We start from the raw sequence: 21,856 nt of genomic DNA, 5'->3' as shown, positions 1-21,856 counted from the left end.
TAGAGACAACTGATTGGGAAGGACAACCCACATATTAAGGGGACTGGGCTGACATCTGACAAATTACCACTTGACCTGTCAGAATCACCGTAGGGGAATGTGAACGACAAGAGTTCAGGACCAGGTAAGTAGTTAGGGCAAGACTGGAGCTAAGAAAAAGAAACATACCATGACTTTATACAAAAACATTTTTATTTATTTGCTGTTTCTTCTCCCCATCCCCACCCCTGACCCAGAACTCAGTCAGCTCCTAAGACTTCCTGTTGTTTGGTTCTTGAATGTGGAGTTCTGGAAACATAGAACTTAGGAAAGATGGAGAGTTTCTTCTCCCACCAGTTGTAGAGGTTGAAAGAAATTTTCTTGCCTGGCTAAAGCTACAGCAGCTTTTCAGGGTAGCCCCTCAAGTCAGAGGATCATCCTTGCTGCATGACCATCAGGAAAAGATACATAAACCATGACTCAGAGGCTCCTCAAGGCCAAAGACTCTCCAAGGCCAAAGTTGCTGGCACTCCATGCTTCTACCCCAACAGGTCAGGGCTAATCTCTTACCTGGAGATGGAGCTCAGCAGCAAGGGGTGTGTGTGTGTGTGTGTGTGTGTGTGTGTGTGTGTGTGTTACAGATCTGGGTACTAATCAATGAACAAGAAGTAGGAAGGGGTTGGCCTGGTGTAACTGAGATGGGTAAGGGGGGTTTGAATAAGGCCATCTGTTACCAGAGGTCATGGCCACTATGGGAATAGGACACTTCCAACGTCACAACCTAAGGGAGTGTTGGCCTTACTTAGACAACCAACAATACAAAAAACACTTTTGGTCTGAGAGTACCAGGAAAGGGCACCCTTTGGCACAGAAAAGAGCAGCCAGCTCTCATCTGCCAGACATGGCCACCACAGTCCACTTTGTACCATCACCCTGTCTCTGCTATTATCACCCACCACAAGCTCTGCTACAGACTGATGCCACTAGTCAGATTCCAGCTGGTGGGGCAGAATGAAGACTCTGAGCTCCAGGGCCCTGCTGCACGAAGGATGAGTGATATTCAGCTCTTTCCTACAGTCCTGCTGCTTGAGCCACATATACAGAACTCTCCCAGGAGGGCCCCTGGCCTACAGGTTCTCTGAGAACCATCCCTCAGGGGAGGAAGAAGAGCAGGATGCTGTGGGTTCCTCTTTCCTGTCCCAGTTTCTTCTTAATTATTAAGGTTCAGAAGTCTGAGTCTGCATCCATGAGCTCTGCCTCCATTAGGTTGGTGCGGGAGTGGATGGGCCCCAGCCCCTGGCGGCGGCCCTGAGCCCAGGCCATGGGAGCTGGAGCCCTGGGGAGGAACGGATCCTGATGGGTACTGGGCTCTGGGCAGAATGGGTTGGAGACCAGGGTCCAGGCTCCTTGTTGGCAGGATTCCCCAGCTCCCCAGGCACCTGCTGCTGCTACCAGACACTTCTGTCGGGGCAGCTGAGGCAAGCGAGGGACAGCACTAGGAGCAGGAGCAGGGGTAGGGGAAGGAAGCTCAGAAGCTGCCACCAGGGGACACACCTCCTTCTTCCTCTTCCTCCGCTTCTTCTTCCGGCCCACGCGCTTCTCCAGCTCTGGGGAGATCTCTGCCTCAACCAGCCACAGGTTGGCTTGTTCCTCTGGGGGCACTAACAGGAAAGAACATAGCCTGAAACCTGAGCTCCTTTGCCACCATTCTTCCCTCCTCAGAAAAAAAAAATTTTTTTCTTTTCATTCCAGTACTGGGACTTGAACTGTCCCTGCACTTGAACTGCCCAAGCACTGTCCCTGAGCTTTTTGTCCCTCAAAGTTAGCACTTTACCACTTGAGCCATATCTCCATTTCCAGCTTTTAAGACTGTTCTACCTAGACTAGCTTTGAACTGCAATCTCCTAGCTCAGCTTCCTGAATAGCAAGACTTACAGGAGTCAGCCACCAGCTCCCAGAACTTTTTGGACTCCACTCTAGACAACTGGAGCCTCAGACCCACACTAACAAGCCTCCGGGGCCTTTCCTTCTTCCTCTACCTCTAGCTGCCCCAACTACTCCAGTCCAAGGAACCATAGCCTGTGTTCCCCACTTTCCTACAGAAACCTGAACACTCATACCTGGAGTTGCTACAGGGGTGACAGATACATCTTGGGGCAGTATGGCTCCTCTCCGAGCTACCATTTTGGTAACATGCTGGGCCCAGGCAGAGGAAACATCAGCTGAAGGCTCATTGAGGTCAAATGCCAAACCCGCTTAGAGAATGGTAAGAAAGAAAAAAAAATAGTGATTTTCCAGCCCCTTTTAGTACAATGTCTTTTATGCAGCCCCATTCATTTTCCTAAGACAGTCCTTGGAAGAGAAAACTCAGCCAGTAACCAGCGATGTCTATCCTTCAGAATCTGAGATGATCAGCCTCTGATCCCTAGAAGACTCAACTAGAGACTGGGACTGGGACTACTCCTGATCACAAAGAACAATTGGAGATGCAGAGAAAAGAGGCAACAGAATCCTCAGAGACCTAGACTACCAGCAAGCAGACCCAGGGGTGGAAACAGAGAGCGACCCCCACCACACACACACACACACACACACACACACACACACACACACACACACACACACGAGGAGGTAGGGGCCGGGAGAAGAAAGTGTGTGAGTGAGCAGAGGCAGCATTTTATTCCTCACAGTAGGCCATCCCCTGAGAGGGAATGAGCTCCGTACCACAAAGAACCAGGGGGTCTGGGGCTGAGACTCACCCACAGGCCCATCGTGGGAGACAGTGTGCATGCTAAAGGAAAGCTCCTGGCCTGGGTTCTGCAGCAGCTCCCGCCGCTTTGAGAAGGCCTTGGCAATCATCTTGCTCTTCTTGATCCGTTTGGGCTCATCGTCACTCTGCCCAGTCAACCTGAGAGTAGGAAATGATGGATCAGGACGTGGAGAAACAGCTGTGTCCCATCAATTCTGGTGACAAAATGTAGGGTTTCATCCCCTCCCAGGCTGGGAGCCCAATGAACTCTTGAGGACTCTGAAAAGGAGATATCTTCCCTACAAAGAAAATGTAGAGTGCAGCAGAGCTTCTGTGTGTCTAATTCTCAAGCACTTGCTCTCAGATGTCACCAGCTGGTCCAGCATTTGGCCTAGACCCAGGCCTCCAGAGGTCAGAAACCATCACCAGGGGGCAATGGTGAATCACCAAGAAGACAGCCTCTGGCAGCTCAATGTAGTGCTTTGGCAAACCCAATCTTAAGTGGTGGGGTTGCTGAAAGTAAGACTAGACAAAACCTAAAGGCAGCCACCTGAGGCTGACAGTAAGATGAGAGTGTCAGGACAAGCTGGCTGCGGGCCCCACCTGCACCAGGTGCGCCTCCAGATAAGCAGTGTGGCCTTGGTCCAGACCCAGGTGCTCATGGCAATGCCGGTTCCAAACATGGCAAATAGGTTGATCTTCTCCACCAAAAGGCTGGGACGATTTTTGATCTCACAATCAGGGATGGGTTTTTTGGTGGGCAGCCCGATGGTCACATTAGCCTGGCACCTGTGTTGAGGGATGGTAGAGGCTTTCTGAGTCCAATGAGAAGGTACCAAACTGTTAATACAAAAACTAGAAAGAACTGAGCCTACTATGTGATTTTCATGCTGCTCTTCTGTTTTGTTTTGGTAGTAGGAATCCAACCCAGTTCCTATAAACTACAGCCCAAGGCCCTATCAGCCCTTACCTGGGGAGTGTGTGTGTGTGCCAATTGTGGAGCTTAAACTCGGGTCCAGAGTGCAGTCTCTGAGCTTTTGTGCCTAAGGGTAGCACTCTACCATTTCCTGGCTTTCTGGTAGATAATTGGGTATTATGGACTTTTCTGCCTGGCCTGGCTTTGAATTGTGATCTTCAGATCTCAGCCTCCTAAGCAGCTAAGATTAGAGATGTAAGTCACTGGTGCTTAATTTTCACTTGGAGAGCTTGCATTTATTTATTTATTTATTTATTTTGCCATTCCTGGGCTTAAGCTCAGGGCCTGAGCACTGTCCTTGGACTTTCTCAAGGCTAGAGCTCTACCACTTGAACCTCAGCACCACTTCTGGCTTTTTTTTTTTTTTCTATGTATGTGGTACCAAGGAATAGAACTTGGGTCTTCGTGCATGCTAGGCAAGCACTCTACCACTAGGCCAAACTCCCGGCCCACTTGGAGAGCTTTTATGAGCTCAGGATGTCTAGGCCTTACCTCACACAATTACATTAAACCTATGGGACAGGGACCCAGAGTGTAATGAGCCTTAAGCAGTCAGTTCAAGTGGGTACACGTGTGTGTGTGTGCAGTTACACATGTACACACATGCCAGCATAAGAGCCTGAACTCAGGATCTAGGCACTATGGCTGGTGCTCTAACACTTGAGCCACACCTCTGCTTCTGGCTTTAATTGGAGATAAGAGTTTCAAGGATTTTTCTGCCCAGGCTAGCTTCAGATCTTGATCCTCAAATCTCAGCCTTCTGAATAGCTAGTCCTAAGAGGCCTGGATCAATTAGGATTACAGGCATGAGCCTCTGGCACCTGGTGGGTGCAAGTGGACATTTAATAGGTATTTTAATATTGCTACTCTTGGCTGTAGATACTGCTTTTCTTCCAGCAGTTGAGATGCCTCTTTTACTCTTCTTATTCATCCTCAGGACACAGACAAAAGAACAGGCAAAACCACCAAACATAAGCAGGTGGTTGTCCTATCACAGGGAGACAGATGTGCAGGGATCCAGAGATTTCTACTGAAGGTACACAATTAGAGACAGCACAACTTCTGTGGTTGGCCTGGAGTCAGAGGACCCATAGCATAATCTGGCTGCTGCTTCAGCTGCTTCCTCCTCCTCCTCCTCCTCCTCCTCCTCCTCCTCCTCCTCCTCCTCCTCCTCCTCCTCCTCTTCTTCTTCTTCTTCTTCTTCTTCTTCTTCTTCTTCTTCTTATTTTGTGGGTCATGGGCTTGAAATCTGGGCCTAGGTGCTGTCCCTGAGCTCTTCAGCTTAAGGCTACCACCCTACCCCTAAGCAACAGCCCCACTTCCAGTTTTCTAGTGATTAACTGGAGATAAAGAGTCTCACGATCTTTTGTGCCTGGGCTGGCTTTGAACCTAGATTCTCAGATCTCAGCCTCCTGTGTAGTTAGGATTATAGGTATGAGTCACCACACCCAGCTAATCTGGCTTCTTAAGGGGAGACTCGAGCAGGGATTAAGAGACTGTGTGCCACATTTGGCAAAGTACAGAGCTGCTGAGATCTAAGACAGACATCATCAGCCTCACCCTAGGCAGGGATCCAGCCAACCTCTGGGACCCAGCAGAGACGGAACTGCTTTCCAGCTCCCGCCCCCCACCCCCTCCAAGCCCCAAGCCCCTCACTCACAACACGTAGTCCCGGAAGCTGCGCTCCCATTCGGCATGGTTAAAAAAGTCATAGAAGTGGCAGCTGAAGGTGATAAGCACAAAGCCAAAGGCCAGGAAGCCAAAAATACCTGTGGAGGGCAGGGCAGGATGGGACATTACCAATCACAGATACTCTAGCAGCAGTGGGGAGAAGGGCAACCACTGTCCCAGGGCTGACTCCACTCGAGCGGAAGGGGCAGGAGAGCCCAGAGGCAACCACAGAGGGCCCATGTGGGAGGAGATGGGCCTGTGGAAGCAGTGTCCCCATGAATTTGGATTCTCTACTTGAGAAGGCCCTCTGCTTTTGAACTGCCACTCACCCGCACACCTTGTACTTTGTTCCCATGGGTGCTAACTTGTCTGATTTCTGCAGCCTGTGTAGGTCCCAGAGTGCCAGTACCATACAATATTGAGCTGGCCAGGACCTCAGGGCAGAGTCCTAAGGAGCCACTCACCCAGACGCAGCATGGTCTCGTTGATTTTGCTGGCAGCCTTCTCGCTCAGCAGCCCAGGATGGTTGCTCTTGATGGAGAACAAAGTCATGACTCCTGAACAGAAGGGAACCTCAGACATTAGCAGGGGTGAGGCCACTGTCCTGGCAGGAATGAGCATGGGAAGCAGGGTGTCATGGTCCTGGAGTCCTGGGACTGATTGCATCTGTGCTGATTTTATGGGGACTAGAGAATGGAACAACAGCTGATGGCAAAGCTATCATGGGCTCAGGCAACTGCAACCAAGGGGAGTGGGGGAGAGGGAGAAGAAGGGAGTAAGGAAGAAGGGGACAAGAGGAAAGAGAAAGAGGAGGGGAGAGGAGCGTGTGCACATTAGGCATAGTCTGGGTGCCTCTAAGTAAGACAGCCAGATGGAAAAAGCCTAATGCAGAGACTCGGAAACAGCATTACCCAGAAGTATCTCAAAACTTTAGGCTGGGGATGTGGCTTAGTGGTAGAATGCTTGCCTAGCCTCAGTACCACATAAACAGAAAAGGCTGGAAGAAATACTGTGGCTCAAGTGGTAGAATGCTAACCTTGAACAAAAGAAGCTCAGGAACAATGCCCAGGCCCTGAGTTCAAGCCCCAAGACTAGAAAAAAATAATAAAATAATTAGTATCCATACACACACACACACACACACACACACACACACACACACACACACATATATTTGTTAGTTATGGGGCTTGAACTCTGGGCCTGGGCACTGTCCCTGAGCATTTCAGCTCACAGCTACTGCCCTGTCCCTTGAGCCACAGCACCATTTCCGGTTTTCTAGTGATTAATTAGAAATAAGAGTCTCATGAACTTTAGTGCCTGGGCTGGCTTTGAACTGCACCAATCCTCAGATCTCGGCCTCCTGAGTAGCTAGGATTAGAGGCATGAACCACCACATCCGGCTATTGGCTATGTTTTTTAAAGGCAGTTAACAATTAAGTTCAATATATTTGTATAAACCTAACATATCTGAAATACAATCATCCCAACATTAAACAAAAGAAATCACCAACCCTTTGGGAGTTGGAGGCATGGCTCAATTGGTAGAATGCCAGCTAATAAGAGAAAGTATCAGGTACTGAGTTCAAGTCTCAATCTCAGAAAAAAAAGGGAAAAGAAAAGAAATGAAATCAGCATGTAATCTCTATCATAAGTTATGAATGAGCTATATGCCACTATTCTTATTTTGTGATGTTGTCTTTCAGATACAGTGTGTATTTCACACTTACAATACATCTCAGTTTGAACTAGTTTCCATGCATGAGGCTAGTGACTGTGTGTAGGACAGCACCAGACATAAATCATGCATCAGAGGCTGACATTCTGCCAGAAAGGGAGAAAAGAAGGCGGATGGTGTAGGGGGAGAAACTGAAACCAACAAAGAAAACCCAGTGAAAATGAGCCATGATACCAAAGCTTATCTTGGGGTAGCAGATTGAGAAACGGAAATTAGATACCAATAAATCTGTGCATGTTGTAGAAACTGTTTTGTGTGTGTTAGGAGTGGGGTAGGAGTAGGAAGGAAGTAGAAAGCAAGCTCTAGAAGACTGACAGTATACAACTACCCTTACCATGTGGACAGGAAAAGTTACCCCTTGTCCATCACACAAGTGTACCCTGCCAAGGGATGACACTGCTAGAATCCAGCCCTACCTCTACTTACCAAATCAGAATCCCTGGCTTTGGAAAATGGAACTGCATTTTTTCTGGCCTGCGCGAAGATTCTGTCCCATAGCAAGCCAGCACTAATGCCACTACATCTGCCTGGAGGGTCACCTTTTTTTGTTTTTATATATATATTTAATTTATTCATTTTTCAATTTTTGTGCCAGTACTGGGGCTTGGACCTGTTTTTTTCTTTTTTTTTATATATTTTTATTGTAATTAATAGAAGGGTTACATTATATTCACCAGATAGAAGGTGCATTACTTCACAAACATTGATACCCTTTCTCAAGGACTTTTTTTCTTTATTTTTTTTTTAAATCTTATTTGCTCAAGGCTGGTGCTCTACCACTTGAACCACAGCTCCCCCTCCAGCCTTTTGCTGGTTAATTGAAGATCAGAGTATCACAGACTTTCCTGCCCAGCTTGGCCTCCTGAGTAGCTAGGTGAGGGTTACCCCCTTCTACGTGGCATCAAGATCCTGACCAAGCTGGCTGCTGTCTCAGAGTGGAAGCAAGCAGAGCTGCAAGCTCTTACTCCTCCTACTACATAGGAAGTGCTCAGCACACTGTGTTACCCAAAGCCTTGACCTGGTCATCACTCACCTCGGATGAGAAAGTAGCCTCCTACAATGAGCACCAGGCCAATCGGAGCTAATACAAAGCCAGCGCGGTAGCGGTAGTTCTTATACCCCACAAAACAGATGCCACTCACAGAGTCCCCATCCACCTGTGGCAAGAGATTCAGTTACTGGCCTTGTCTACCAACACCAACCCATTTAGACCCCCAGCTCCCAAACAGTCACTATACCTGGGCCACAGCAAGGATTGCCACAGTGAGGACGAAGGGAAGTGACCATGTAAGCAGGTGGAAGTAGGAAGTCTTGCCCGAGAGAGGTTGGTAGGTGGTGCCCAGGGCTTTGAAAGAGGTGTGCCAGGCATAGGTGAGAACTACAAACCAGACCACTCCAGCCATCAGGGCATAGTACACGATGACAAAGATGATGACGCAGGACAGGGTCTCATTGGAGCTGTGTAGATATGGGGGGGGAGTCATTCATTGGGTAGGAGGGTACTTCCCATTCCCTCTATCAAATCTCCCTCTGCTAAGGTCTGGAGACCTCAGGAGTCAGGACTGAGAGATAAGACTCAAGTGAGATTGGGTGAGACTGCAGAAGATGAGCTTCAGATGCAAGCAGTGACAGTCCCAAGGCTGAGGCCAAGATCTCAAGACAGGAGGCCTTGGTGCAATAAGGCTGGGCAGAATCCCACCCTGAAATCCAGCTGGTAACTCCAACCTGTTTTGTAGCAAAGGCCTATTATAACCTTCCTTCCTTTACCCTCACCACTGGGTCTCCAAGATGCTTACGTGGGCTCCCCAAGCCTCATGGTACCATCTGCTCGGCAGACAATCTCCCGGCGGGCACCATCCATGAACTGGGCTAGCCAGCCAATGCTGCCCACGAAGAAACAAGCATTTACATAGAAGAGAATAACCGCAGGGTACCGATTTGAGTTCCGCCAGTCAGCCACGAAGGTGGCCTGCAAGAGATCACAGCCAGGTAAGGATTGTTCTGTGGCTGCACCAGCCCTGATCTGAACCCCAAATGCTTCCATCATGACCTTCTCTGCGAACCCCCAAACCCACTGAGTCCCACTTCTCCAGAGCTCAGCCTCTAGCTAACAATCTGGCTCTCTTCCAGGGAAGGGATCCACCTGTCCTCTCCCTGCCCTTATGTCCCTCCCGGTTGCTGACCAGGGTGAAGAGCGTGCAGAGGCCTGTGACAGCGCCGAAGGCCGCGATGTAGCTGTGCATGTCTTGATGCTCTGCTTCAGTGAAGAGTGGGTTCTGGCACTGGATGCCACAGCCCTCCACATCCTCATACCAGCTCTTGGGGTTGTCTGTCCGCACCAAGGGTGCTTCACACTGGCCCGAACTGTTGAACTTGATGTTCTGTACCTCATTCTGCCACCAAGGAAGGGGAGAAGGAAATGGCAAGGGGAGAGGTAACTCATGGGGAAAGGGGGAGTATGTTTCTAGGGTATAGAACCTCATCAGACTTGTCTGTGTAGCTTTGAGCTAATGATTTGACTTCTCTGTACCTTAGCTTCCCCTTGTGTGTGTTGGGGGGGGAGGGTTAAAATTCAGGGTCTTGTGCTCTCACTTAACTTTTGTCACTTGAACCATAGCTTCACTTCTGACATTTTGCTGGTTAACTGGAAATAAGAATCTCTCACATGTGTCTGCCTGGGCTGGTTTGGAACTGCAGTTCTCAGATTTCAGCCTCCTGAGCAGCTAGGATTACAGGTGTGAGCTACTGTGTTTCCCCATCAATGAGGAAATCTTACTTACTTGAAGGTAAGGTCTAAGGATCAGATAAGTAAGAACATAGACAGTGCTTCTAATGCTATTTTGTATGTGGTAAATTATAGTCTATATTTTTACTATGATTTCTGTTCTTGCTATTATTGTGATCTCTCCTTTCCCAGGCAGACTAGATATTCTTCTTTCTCTACTTCCATCTCCTTCTCCCCCCACCTCCCACACCATCTTGGTGTCTCCTGTTGTTCCTTATTCCATGCCTGATCTCAACATGAATTATAAAGTCCCAGAGGCAAGCTCCTATCATCTATGCATCCTGTGGCACCCCAAAACCTAACAGAGTAGGTGTTCAAACAATCCTTGCTGCAATGTTTTCTTGGGTTAGTTGAGAACCCTTGAGAGAGAGGTTCCAGCAGTGAGCTGCTGCACTTACAGCTCATGGATCACATGGTTGTAGACTTAAGGTCACCAGAAGTGAAGGTGCTGATCTCTCTGCCTCCCAGCAGATGCCTGCCTCGTGCCAGGCTAGACTGCCAGATGTTACCTCTCAGAGCACTCACCGGGCAGCCTTCAGGAAAGTGGTCAGGGGTACATCGAAGGAAGTCTGGCCAGCCCCGCTCCCGCTCCACGATGGCACAGGGGCCTCTGGTGGCCTGGCAGAGGGTGCGGCTGGGCAGCTCCACGCGGTCATTCTCACACTTGGGCATGTACACTGCACACAGCAGAGGCTGGATCACTGCCCAGCATCGGGGGGCATTCCTGAGGCCTGGCGGTGGGAACAACAGTCTGGGTATAATGCAGTAAAGACCCCCCCCCTCCATTTAACCCAATGCAATGGCTGCACCCTGTCTTCTAGGACTCTTCCACATGGCAGGACAGGTGCTACTGCTCACACGTGTTGGTAGTTTCTCAACAGGACTGGGCAGGCCATTTCTGTGTGCTACAGGGCTGCCCCATGCTCTGCCAGCCACTTCACCTTCCTAATTTCTTCCCACCATGTACCCACAGTACCAAAACTGTTCACCCCCCTCCCCCAACCTATGCAAGAGTGGTGGCAGGAAGACAGCCCAAAGGGAAGCTTCTGTCTGAACATAGGGAATTTTGTTGTTGTTCCAGTTTGGGAGCTTGAACTTGGGGCTTGGACACTGTTCCTTAGTTTTTTCACTCAATGCTGATGCTCTATCACTTGAGCCACATCTCTACTTCTGACCTTCTGGTGGTTAACTGGAGATAAGAATCTCATGGATTCTATTGTCTGGGATGGCTTTGAATTTCAATTCTCAGATCTCAGCCTCCAGAGTAGCTAGGATTGGAGACATGGCCCCCAAGTGCATGGCTCTTTGAAACCCTTCTACAGGCTTCTCTCTTCCAGGGGCAGGAGGGCTGTGAGACCCTCCTTGGGCCCAACTCACTAGAACCAGGTGCTTCCCCTTGCCCAGCCCTCCAAATCCTTGCTCCTCTTACCAAACTGAAGTAGAGAAAGAAGAACTGAAGACTTAAGAAGAGGTAGTCAGAGGAGCCAGGAACTCCAGATGCAGAGGAAGAAACAGATCAGGTGGGAGAAAGAGGCTGCAGCCAGTGCACAGGGAGGAGAGATATTGTCAGTAGACAGAAACTCACAAGGGTCTCCCAGCGCCCCTGCCCCAGCCCAAACCTCTACTTCACTCCCTCCAATAGGGGGTTCACTCTGCTTTCTTTCCTTTTTTTTTTTTTGTCAGTTTGGGGCTTGGATTCTGGGCCTGGGTCCTGACCCTGAGCTCTTCCGCTCAAGACTAGCACTCTACCACTTGAGCCACAGCACCACTTCTGGTTTTCTGGTGGTTAATAGGAGATAAGAGTCTCCTGGTCTTTCATGCCTGAGCTGGCTTTGAACCTCGATCTTCAGATCTCAGCCCCCTGAGTAGCTAGGATTATAGATGTGAGCCACAAGCACCTGGATCACTGTGCTTTTTTTCCATAGTCCCTATAGAGTCAAGTGACACCTGTATCCCAGGTGAGACATTGGATCAGGATATGAGAGCCAGCATGGATGAACATCCCACCATTATGCTAGGGGTGAAGGGGATTGGAAAGCAGCCTTTTCCCAGGGAGACAATGGAGAATAAGCAGCATGGAGTCTTCAATCAGCCTGTGGTCTTGGGCAAGGTCCTAAATGTCTACCTCTGGACTCAGTCTCCTCCTCTGTGATAGCAGAATGGTAGATTTACCCATGAACAGTTGTGAAAAGTGACACACCTATGAGGTAGTAAGTGCCTTAAGAAAGGCTAGCTGATATCACTGGTTTGAGGCCTACTTTCAACACGGTAGCTCTGAGTCTGCTTCAGGGGGATAAGCAAGTTCCTCCTAGTTATACAGAAATAATCTCAGACAACATTCCCACCCAACTCACCTCAGAACCACCTGGAAGATTCCAGTCCTGGAAATTCTGAGTGGGTGATTTATGTGGACAACAGAGCAACAGGGGCCAGGGCCAGGGTAAAAGGAGAGGGTGCAATGTTTCTTGTCTTATAAGGTGACTGTGTACTCATCAATCCACCATGAAGTGAGAGACTCCTAGATGGGAAATGCACTCAAACACCTCCGTTTCTGAGCATCCTACCTTAGCAGCACAGCACACTGAGAAGCATGATAAAGCAGCTGCCTGGGAACTGTAGCTCACAACCACTGTCCAGCAGTGTGGAGAGATTAGATTACATATAATTCACCTGGGAAGAGATCCAAATTCTAACTTGGAAGAAAAATTCTATTGAATGCATGTTGCCTTTGCACCATTCTTAAGACACACAAAAAAAACCTGTTTAAGTTGAAACACTGTAAATCAGAGCATCTGCACATCTGGGTGAGAGACTGTTCTGTCTTAAACATGATAACTAGTTATGACTACAAGCACTTATTTAAATGTATCAAAGTAGGCAAACAGGAAATATGAATTTTACTGAATAGTTATTACATAATACATTTAAAATATGGGAGGGAGGAGCCCTCTAGAGTAAAATGTACTCTAGAGGGGTTCCATACAGTTAATTGATTAAAATGCTATTTTTCTCGATTTTGCTCTTCTGTGTTTCTCTTTTATCTTCTCTTCCCCCACTCTCATGTATCTCTCTCATACAGACCCTTAGACTTATTAGGCAGGTAAAAAAAATCGGGGAGTCATATATAGAAAAAATAAGTTGAATTTTTATTCCATTTCTTCCATAACAGAAAACTCCAGATGGATCAAGATTATCTATAATTTTTTTTGCCAGTCCTGGGGCTTGAACTCAGAGCCTGAGCACTATCCTTGGGCTTTCCTCAAGGGTAGCACTCTACCACTTGAACTACAGCACCACTTATGGCTTTTCTTTTGTTTTTTTTGTTTTTTGTTTTTTTTGCCAGTCCTGGGCTTGAGCTCAGGGCCTGAGCACTGTCCTTGGACTTTCTCAAGGCTAGAGCTCTACCACTTGAGCCTCAGCACCACTTCCAGCTTTTTACTATGTATGTGGTACCGAGGAATCGAACCTGGGTCTTCATGCATGCTAGGCAAGCACTTTAACCACTAGGCCAAACTCCCGGCCCTGCACTTATGGCTTTTCTATGTATGTGATACTGAGGAATCGAACTCCAGTCTTTGTGCATGCTAGGCAAGCACTTTACCCCTAGGCCAAACTCTCGGCTTCTATAATATTTTTAAAAGTTAAAAGTGCTAGAAGAAAAGGTGGAAAATTATTTTCAAACCTTGGAATGAGAAAGGCCTTTTAAAAAACAACCTAGAGGCTGTAAATAAAAGATTTTTTAGAAAGCCTCCAGAAAAATAGATAAGTTCTGTAAAGTAAAAGTAAACAAAATCATAAGAAAGGCAATACACCAAGAAAATACATTTCTAATACGTAAGACAGGTAAAGAAAGAGTCACTCTCCTTACATATACAAAGCTCTTTCAAATCAATGAGAAATGGTTGACGTTGGGGGTTGGGAGCCCCAGGACTGGCAAAAAATAAAATAAAATAGTTCAAGGACAGTACCCAGACCCCTGGGTTCAAGCCCCAGCACCAAAAACCAATATATAACAAAAAGATGCTCTGCCTCATTCTTTTTTCCCCCCACCCCACTCTTGAGGCTTGATCTCAGGGCACTGTCCTTGGGCTTTCTCAAGGCTGGCAGTCTACCACCTGAGCCACAGCACCACTTCCGGCTTTTTCTGTGTAAATGGTACCAAAGAATCAAACCTAAAGCTTCTTGCATGCTAGGTAAGCATTCTACCACTAGGCCAAACTCCCAGTCCTCAGCCCCATTTTTAACAAAACAAATACAAAATAAAATCACAAGAGATAACTTGTAAATCTTCAAACTGATAGAAATTAAAACATCTGAAAATACCACATTATTAGCAGTATGGCAATACAATAGGACACTAATAGAGGTAGAATTATATGCATGGAGATGGAATATTGTCCAATATGTACAGTTGAGTGGAGCATGACACATGCTGGAAGTGGAGGAAAGACTAAGGACACATGTACAGATGGACATAGACAGGGTATCTCTTAAAAAAAATCATGAAAACCAGTAGTGGTGTCTACCTCTGATGAGAAAAGTATAACTGGAATTAAATAGAAATTCACTTTTATTCCTTTTGAATGTTATACGATGTACATGTACTATCCACTTAAAAGCAAGCAAGCAAAAAACAAAATATAGAAATACACCAAAATACTAGACTGAGAGGAAGCTTCTCATTGAAGAAAAGAAAATGAACCTGAAAAGAGAAATCGAACACCAGTTTTACTTGTTTTGCTTTTGCTGTTTTTTGTTTTTATTTTATTTATTTTTAGATGAGGTCTTGCTAGGTTACCCAGGTGGGCCTTGAACTCAAGATTCTCAGCCTCTGGAGTAGCTGGAATTACAGGCATGCACCAATCCACCAAGCACTCCAGGACTAGGCCACACTCTCAGTTAATTCATCATCACTTGGACGTTATACTTACACCTGTAGTAGGTCTTGTTCAGTGTGGCAATAAAATATATGTACAGCAAAGCAAGCCTTTTTTCTCCATAGTTGATAACTATTTCTCTTCTTTTCATTAATGGCAATTGAACCTAGACTAGCTTCTACTGAGCTAGCCTGTAGCTACTGTCTTTCAGTATAGATTATTTCCTTTGTGATTTTATATGTACATTTTTACTTCAAAAAATTTAACTGATACATTAAAAGCAACTTGTGGCTCAAGTGGTAGAGTGTACTTTCCATACAGTTATTATAACTCTCTCTATAGAGAGATATGCTACACCTATATATATATAAGCATATAGATATATAGATATATCTCTAACATATATAGATCTATGTAGTATATATATTTCCCTGTATATGAAAATATATAATATAGATATATTTTCACATAGATGGAAAGTATTAAAACATCTGGTACATATACAGATATATCTATATTACACACATAAATATATATATGTATATATGTGTGTGTACAGACACACACAATGTATACATTCTAATCATTAGCCAGATTTGAAAACTTTTTTTCTTTTTTTTATGGGGCTTGAGCTTGGCCTGGGCGCTGTCCCTGAGCAATTCGACTCAAGGCTACCACCCTACCCTTGAGCCAAGCTCCACTTCCTGTTTTCTAGGGCTTAGTTGGAAATAAGAGTCTCAGGTCCTTTTGTGCCTGGGGTTGGCTTTGAACCTTGATCCTCAGATCTCAGCTAGGATTACAGGTGTGAGCCATTGTGCTGGTCAAGAAATTCTTTCTGATCATACCTAAATATTATTCACTATCACCAACAATATTCCTCATCTCATCTCTCAATTTGAGGTCTCAGAGGCAAATGAGAAAAATTCCTCCCAGCTCATCTCTTTCTGCCTGGCTATGTCCCGACTAGGTGACAGAGTCCCACCACATGTACACATAGCAGAGCAGCAGTCAGGAGCCTACGTGTCTGGCTCTCAGGACTTATTCCCTCACCAGCTGCAAGCCTCTCTTCTTTATTTTCTTGTCCCATTTATTAAACCAGATTTGGCATACAGTAGACCATGGCCTTGGACTTTATGTTTGTCTGGTCAGCTTGGAATGCCTGGGAAGAGACATTTCCAGCTGGAATTGGGAGAGATTCTAACTTACTAAAGAAGTCCCAAGTCTTCAGAGATGAAAAACAGGAGATCTGAGTTGTAGAAAGACCTAGAAATTGGACCAACTGAGCTGTAAACTTCCCTCATGGCATCCTTCCAAAATCCCAGCAATCTGGGTTAAGGAAGCACACAGTGATCACCTCTCTTCAGCAAATCCCAGTTCTAGATCTTTTGGAAATCTCCAAGTAGGTATCCATTAAGCATGTATTGTTCACACAGTCAAGATTGAACCTATGCTTTCTCTTTGTCCTTGTTCTCATCCTGTTCTTCTTTGACCCAAACTGGAGCTTGAACTCAAGGCCCAGGGCCCTGTCCCTTAGCTTTCTGGCTCAAGGCTGGTGCTCTATCACTTGAGCCACATATCCCCTCCTTTTGGGTTTTTTGTGATTAATGGGAGGTAATAGCTTCCTGGACTTTCCTACCTAGACTAACACTGAACTGAAAGCCTTAGATCTCAGCCTCCTGAGAAGCTAAGATTTCAGATGAGCCAACTAGAGCCTAATTCATGCTTTCTTCTTAAATCCCCCCTTCATTACCTTTTATTTTGCATTCTTTTTTTAGTTATTTATTTATGTTTGCCAGTCCTGGGCCTTGAACTCAGGGCCTGAGCACTGTCTTTAGGCTTTCTCAAGGCTAGAGCTCTACCACTTGAGCCACGCACCACCTTCAGCTCTTTTCCATGTATATGGTACCAAGGAATCGAACCTGGGTCTTTATGCATACCAGACAAGCACTCTACCATTAAGCCAAGCTCCTTGCCCCTCATTATCATTTTTTTATCCTAATAAGAAGGTATGGCAGTAGCTGCCACACAAGTCTGAAAAACCTAGGTCGTCTTGATCATCTATGTCCCACATCAAATCATCTTTCTGATACTCTGGAATCCATGTAACCCTCCATCTTGTTTTTCCAATCCGAACACCATCATATCCCACTCAAATTATTTCAACCATATTCTGATGGAGTGAGTGCGCTCTAGTCTTGGCCCTGTGTTGCTAACTTCAACATACAGCATTTGAACAGATTGTTCTATGATGAAAGTATGATTACATCTCTTTGCTTAAAAGCCTTCAATGGCTCCTTTCTGATAGCGTCCAAACTTAATAGGAGGTATGAATCCTTTTACTTTCTAATTCTCAACCTTTATCTTCTACAATTCTACCCCTCACATGCTTTGATCTAGTTCCACTGCAATTATTATACTTCTGGGTACCATGCTCTTACCTGTAAACCCTTGTACATGCTATTTCCCTTTCTTATCCCTCCCTCCCCAGCCCTCTTTTGGTAATCTGAATATTTTTCTCAAGTCCTGGGTTAAATGTCAGTTCATCTGGAAATCCTCCCTTGCTCCTCAAAGCTCTTTGGGGTCCTTCAACACCTACAATGTCACAGTGGTTTTCACAGATATCACCACTACCTGCTTAATTATCCATCTTCCTCTTGGTGGTAGAGAGATCATGCTTGTATTGTATAACTTACTACACCTCAGAACCTGTCCCAACATGTGGCAGATAGCAAGCACTCAATTCATAGTTGAATGGATGATTGGATGGCTGTACACCCAGCACTCTGAGCTCTGGTGGGCGGGGGGAGAAGGATGAAGAGCAAGTTCCTACCCTCAAAAGTTTACAGATGTAACTTAAGTCTTCACTTTACCCCCAAAACACCAGCAAGAGCCAGCTGACACTGACTACGACTACACCTACCACCAGATCAGGATCACTAACTCAGGACAAGACAAGCCTCTAGCCAGGGGTTCCTAGATGAAGGATAGATTGTGATTCCTGCACGTGGCTCCAGTTCACATCCTATACCTACTTACTCACCTAGCAAGTGCCAACCCTTGCTTCTGGCCCTACTTCACAAAACAGCAAATAGCAAGAGCAGAGCGTGCCAAAAGCACAGGGGAATGAAACGGAGTAAGGGATAGTGGACAGCAGCAGAGAAGAGCTCAGAATGGCTTAGCAACCCTGCACTCATGATGGCAAATCTACAGGCCCCTGCTCTGCCAACTGGTGAGGCTTAAACCTGCACAACCAGCAGTTGGTTCTTTTCTGTTGTTGTTGATCTTTCTGCAGTACTAGGAATTAAACCTAGGACCAAGTACATACTAGGCAAGCACTCTACTACTTGAGTCACATCCCTAGCCCTTTTGTTTATATTTTGGTTTGGAGACAGGATCTTGCCATCTTTGCTGGGGCTGGCTTCTGTCTGAAGATCCTCTTGTCTCTACCCTGTGAGTAGCTGAGATCACAAGTGTTCACCACACCTTGGCTTTTCATTTAGTTCTAACTCATGCATACTTTTGCCAAAACCACTTATAACAATCCAGCAGCTGCTCTCAGGAACATAGGCTGGAAACAGATCCTCCCTCTTCCTCTTCATCTGATGGTAGCTACAGAGGGGCAGCATCACAAAAACATTTCACATAGGGGAACGCAACCTGGAACTTCTCAAAATAAATACCCTCTCATCATCACAGTAACTCAGAACTCAATGAGTTCTAGTGCTGAGAGATTCAGATTTTTCCATATAGCTGGTTCTTAAATTTAAGTCTTATTTGAGGTGATACTCAGAGAAAACTTGCTAAATGTTTCTTCCATGTTTTATTTTCAGTCTTTCATAGGTATGCCATTTTAAAGACTACAATTGTATTTCCTATATACACTCTTTCACGTATATATCATACACAATTATAATGTCATATTTGTGCAGAGACTATCATAAACAGTGTGAAAAACATATAGATCTTATGTGATAGTGATCACAAGTTTTTCAAAATTACTGTTGGTTCTCTGTGGCTTCTGCATACCCTGCTGGCTTTACAGCTTGGTCCCCTCATGGGATAGCGCTTTACCCCCTAGCTACCACCCTTCAAGTTTCTCCTCTAACGTATGGTCTTGTTCAATCAACATTCAGCAAAGGCTGAGTACTCTGGTGGCCCAGTTAGCAATGACCAGCAGGTATTAGAATCCTCACTAGCTTCAAGGGAAGCTAAGACAAAGGTCACCTCAGGCCTGTGAGAAGGAGGTGGCTCTCAGGGGTCTTCTCCTTTTCAATCAATGGAGGATTTAAATCACACCAGCTGGGGATGGCAACTCAGTTTCCTTCCCTAGCTCCCTTCAAGTGCCCTAGTCCAGAAGATTGATAGACAGGGAGCTAATCTACTCTCCCACACTGCTAAGAAAGTACCTGCTTACAGTTTTCTCTCTCTGCCACTATTCTACCCCAAAGAAAGGACTTCCAAATAGTGTGGAAGTGCCCACAGACACTCAGTCGCCCAGACTTGAGTGTTCTGCATACACACAACCATGAGAATCCGTTCTTTTATGCATACCTTGAGAGTCCCCATTTTTCTGACTCAAATCTGTGAATGCAAGACTAAAGTCACAGTTCTCTATCTAGACTTACTTCCTAAATCAAGATTTCCAGATAATTCATCATAAAGGGGTTTCTTTTCCTTTACAGATTTCACAAATTTGCCACCACCTTCTCTCTCCAAATACCTAAATCCATTCTTACCCCAACCCTTCTCCCCTTTCTTTCCTCTCCCTGACTCCAGTTTCCCCCAAGTCTAAGCACTGCCTTGAATTCAGAGGGCCCTGATTGCAGAAGGTGCAACTCCTCTGCCTAAACAGTGGCTGAGCCCCCTCCCCAGGGCCACTCATTCCTCCTATCCATTCTTTACTCACCCACCTCGTCTAGGCCCTTTGTGACTCACTGGCTTCCTCGGTTTCCTTGTTCTTCCTTCCCCAGCACGGAGAGTCCCCCCTCCGGTACATCCCCACCGTTCTAGATGGCTCCTCCAACTGCCCCGGGGGATTGGGCGGACCCCTCCCCTCAGAGGCTCAGGCCTCGGCCTTTTCTTTCCAACAGGGTCCCCATCCCACCAACTCGGCGCCCCGTCCCAGACCCAGCTTCCACGCGCTTACCGGACCAGAGCACGAGTTTGCCGTGCGCCTCCTCCTGGGAGTCCGAGTCCCCGGCCAGCAGCGTGGAGGTGGCCCCGTAGGGCAGCGCCGAGCCCAGGCACACGTTGGAGCGCAGCGGCTCGCAGGGGGCGGCGCGGCCGCAGTGGCTCAGCAGGGATGGAGGGCCGGTCACCGCCGCGCTCCTCTTCGCGTTCCCGCCACCGATCCGCGACTCGGGCCCGGTCCTGTTCCCGCTCAGGGCCGCTCCTAGACCCAGGCCCCCCAGCAGCAACAGCAGCAGCCCCAGGAGCTGCAGCTCCGGCCCCCGCGCAGGGCGGGCAGCGGCCATGGCCAAACTCGCCAACTCAGCAGAAGCCCTGGGCGCCCCCGCCGGCTCCCCGGAGCCCCCAGGCCACACGCACCACCCGGGGGGCCACGGAGGCAACTCAGGCGATCTGAGTACCCCACGAGTCTGGGGCCGGCTTCCCCCGGACGCTCCGCGCGCCCCGGCCCCTTGGCGCCCAACTTCGCAAAGTTTGGAACCCAGGGCCCATGTTGGGCAGCGGAGGCCCGAGCCAGGTTGCACAACTCCCACTCCTTCGCCGGGCAACCGAAAGTTGTCTTCAACACCGGGAGCCCCCGGGGCCCCCAATCGTTAGCTCCATTCCCTCTTCTACCACTAAAACAAACTTCCAGCCCCTCGAGGAGGCCTGGCGCCTGCGGGGGGTGCAGAACTGGAGCCCCGACTCCGCCCCCACGCCCGCCCGCGGCCCAGCCACCACCTCCACGAAGCCGCGCTGCAGCCCCCTAGCTCTCCCCGCCGACTACCCGGCTCCTTTGTTGCTCTAGCTGGCCTGGCTCTCAGGAATGCTCGGGGCCAGGCGGAGCCAAGCCCGGCCCCCCTCACCAAGGCTGGGGGAGGGACTGGGCGAGGGAGAGAGGAAGGGAGGAGAAGCTAGAGAGGAGGGGCTGAGCTTGAGCCTAGAGGAGCCCAAATTGGGGAGGTCTTCCCCCTACTCGCACCAACACACACACACACACACACACACACACACACACACACACACACACACACACACACACACACACACACACACACACACACACCCTGCAAGGGTAAGAGATGGGTGGAAGTCGCGGTGCAGAACTTCTATGAGAGACTTTAGCTATAACTTGATCTGTCTGCAGCTGGTTTGCAGGACATTTCTCCTGTTAGGATGGGAGAAACAAAGCATCATCCCTGCCCAGTTGCTCAATGCTGCTTTCAGTAAAGCTTTCAGTTTATCCCAGATCCCCATGGAAAGGAACCAGAGACTGGAGTTCCCGTTTCTACAAACCTAACTCTGAGAGAGATGACGTCTATTAGACCAGGTTCCCAGCTGTTGTTACTCGAGGGAGCAGGTGTCTGGAACCCAAACGTACCAATCTTAAACTCCTATTTTATTGCTAGGAAGTGTGTGAAGTCTCTGACTTATACCCACAGGCCTTGGCCTGGCTTTATATGTGTCCAAAGAAATCCTGTCCATCTTTGATGGCCGTAGCTGCCAGAGGAAGTTTCTGCAGTTCCCTTTCCCTTCCAGTCCTTTGCATAACTCAGATTTCACCTTGAGGTAATTAGCATCCATAACTAAGGATCTAGGTAGGGTTAGACCAATTTTTCCATGTTTCTTATGGGCATCTCACTAGGGTAATTTTATTTCATCTCTGGAAGACTAGCATACAGACTAGGTAAAATAGATGATTTCGGGTTACCTTGATCATTTAAGAACAAATTAGCTCTTACATTTCAGCTACCATCCTTAACTGGTACTTTAGCTCCATAGGTAGAAAGGTATGGGGTCAGCAGAGGAGAACACAATTTCTTTTTCTGAAATCCTGGGATTTGTACCTAATAGCCTAGTAACAAACCTTGAGAGTGAATGGGAATGCGGCTTGCCATCTGTGGATGGTACTATG

The 21,856-nt window shown here is 47.4% G+C and overlaps 1 protein-coding gene across 1 annotated transcript; it reads right to left on the bottom strand.

Annotated features, from left to right (window-relative positions):
- Positions 1–207: 207 nt before the first annotated feature.
- Positions 208–20,249, bottom strand: Smo (smoothened, frizzled class receptor). The gene is made up of 12 exons (XM_090333287.1): positions 19,922–20,249; positions 10,424–10,629; positions 9,297–9,506; positions 8,910–9,082; positions 8,352–8,571; positions 8,147–8,270; positions 5,840–5,932; positions 5,365–5,473; positions 3,332–3,517; positions 2,739–2,887; positions 2,100–2,234; positions 208–1,640 (listed from the first exon to the last, which is right to left on the bottom strand). Exons 1-12 carry the CDS (start codon positions 20,247–20,249, stop codon positions 1,204–1,206), a joined length of 2,370 nt encoding a protein of 789 aa, XP_090189413.1. The 3' UTR covers positions 208–1,203.
- Positions 20,250–21,856: the final 1,607 nt, after the last annotated feature.

The sequence above is a fragment of the Megascapheus bottae genome, chromosome 5 (genome assembly GCF_031878675.1).
Source record: "Megascapheus bottae isolate mThoBot1 chromosome 5, mThoBot2.hap1, whole genome shotgun sequence".
Lineage (NCBI taxonomy): Eukaryota > Metazoa > Chordata > Mammalia > Rodentia > Geomyidae > Megascapheus > Megascapheus bottae.
This window is presented reverse-complemented; position numbering and strand designations above follow the sequence as displayed.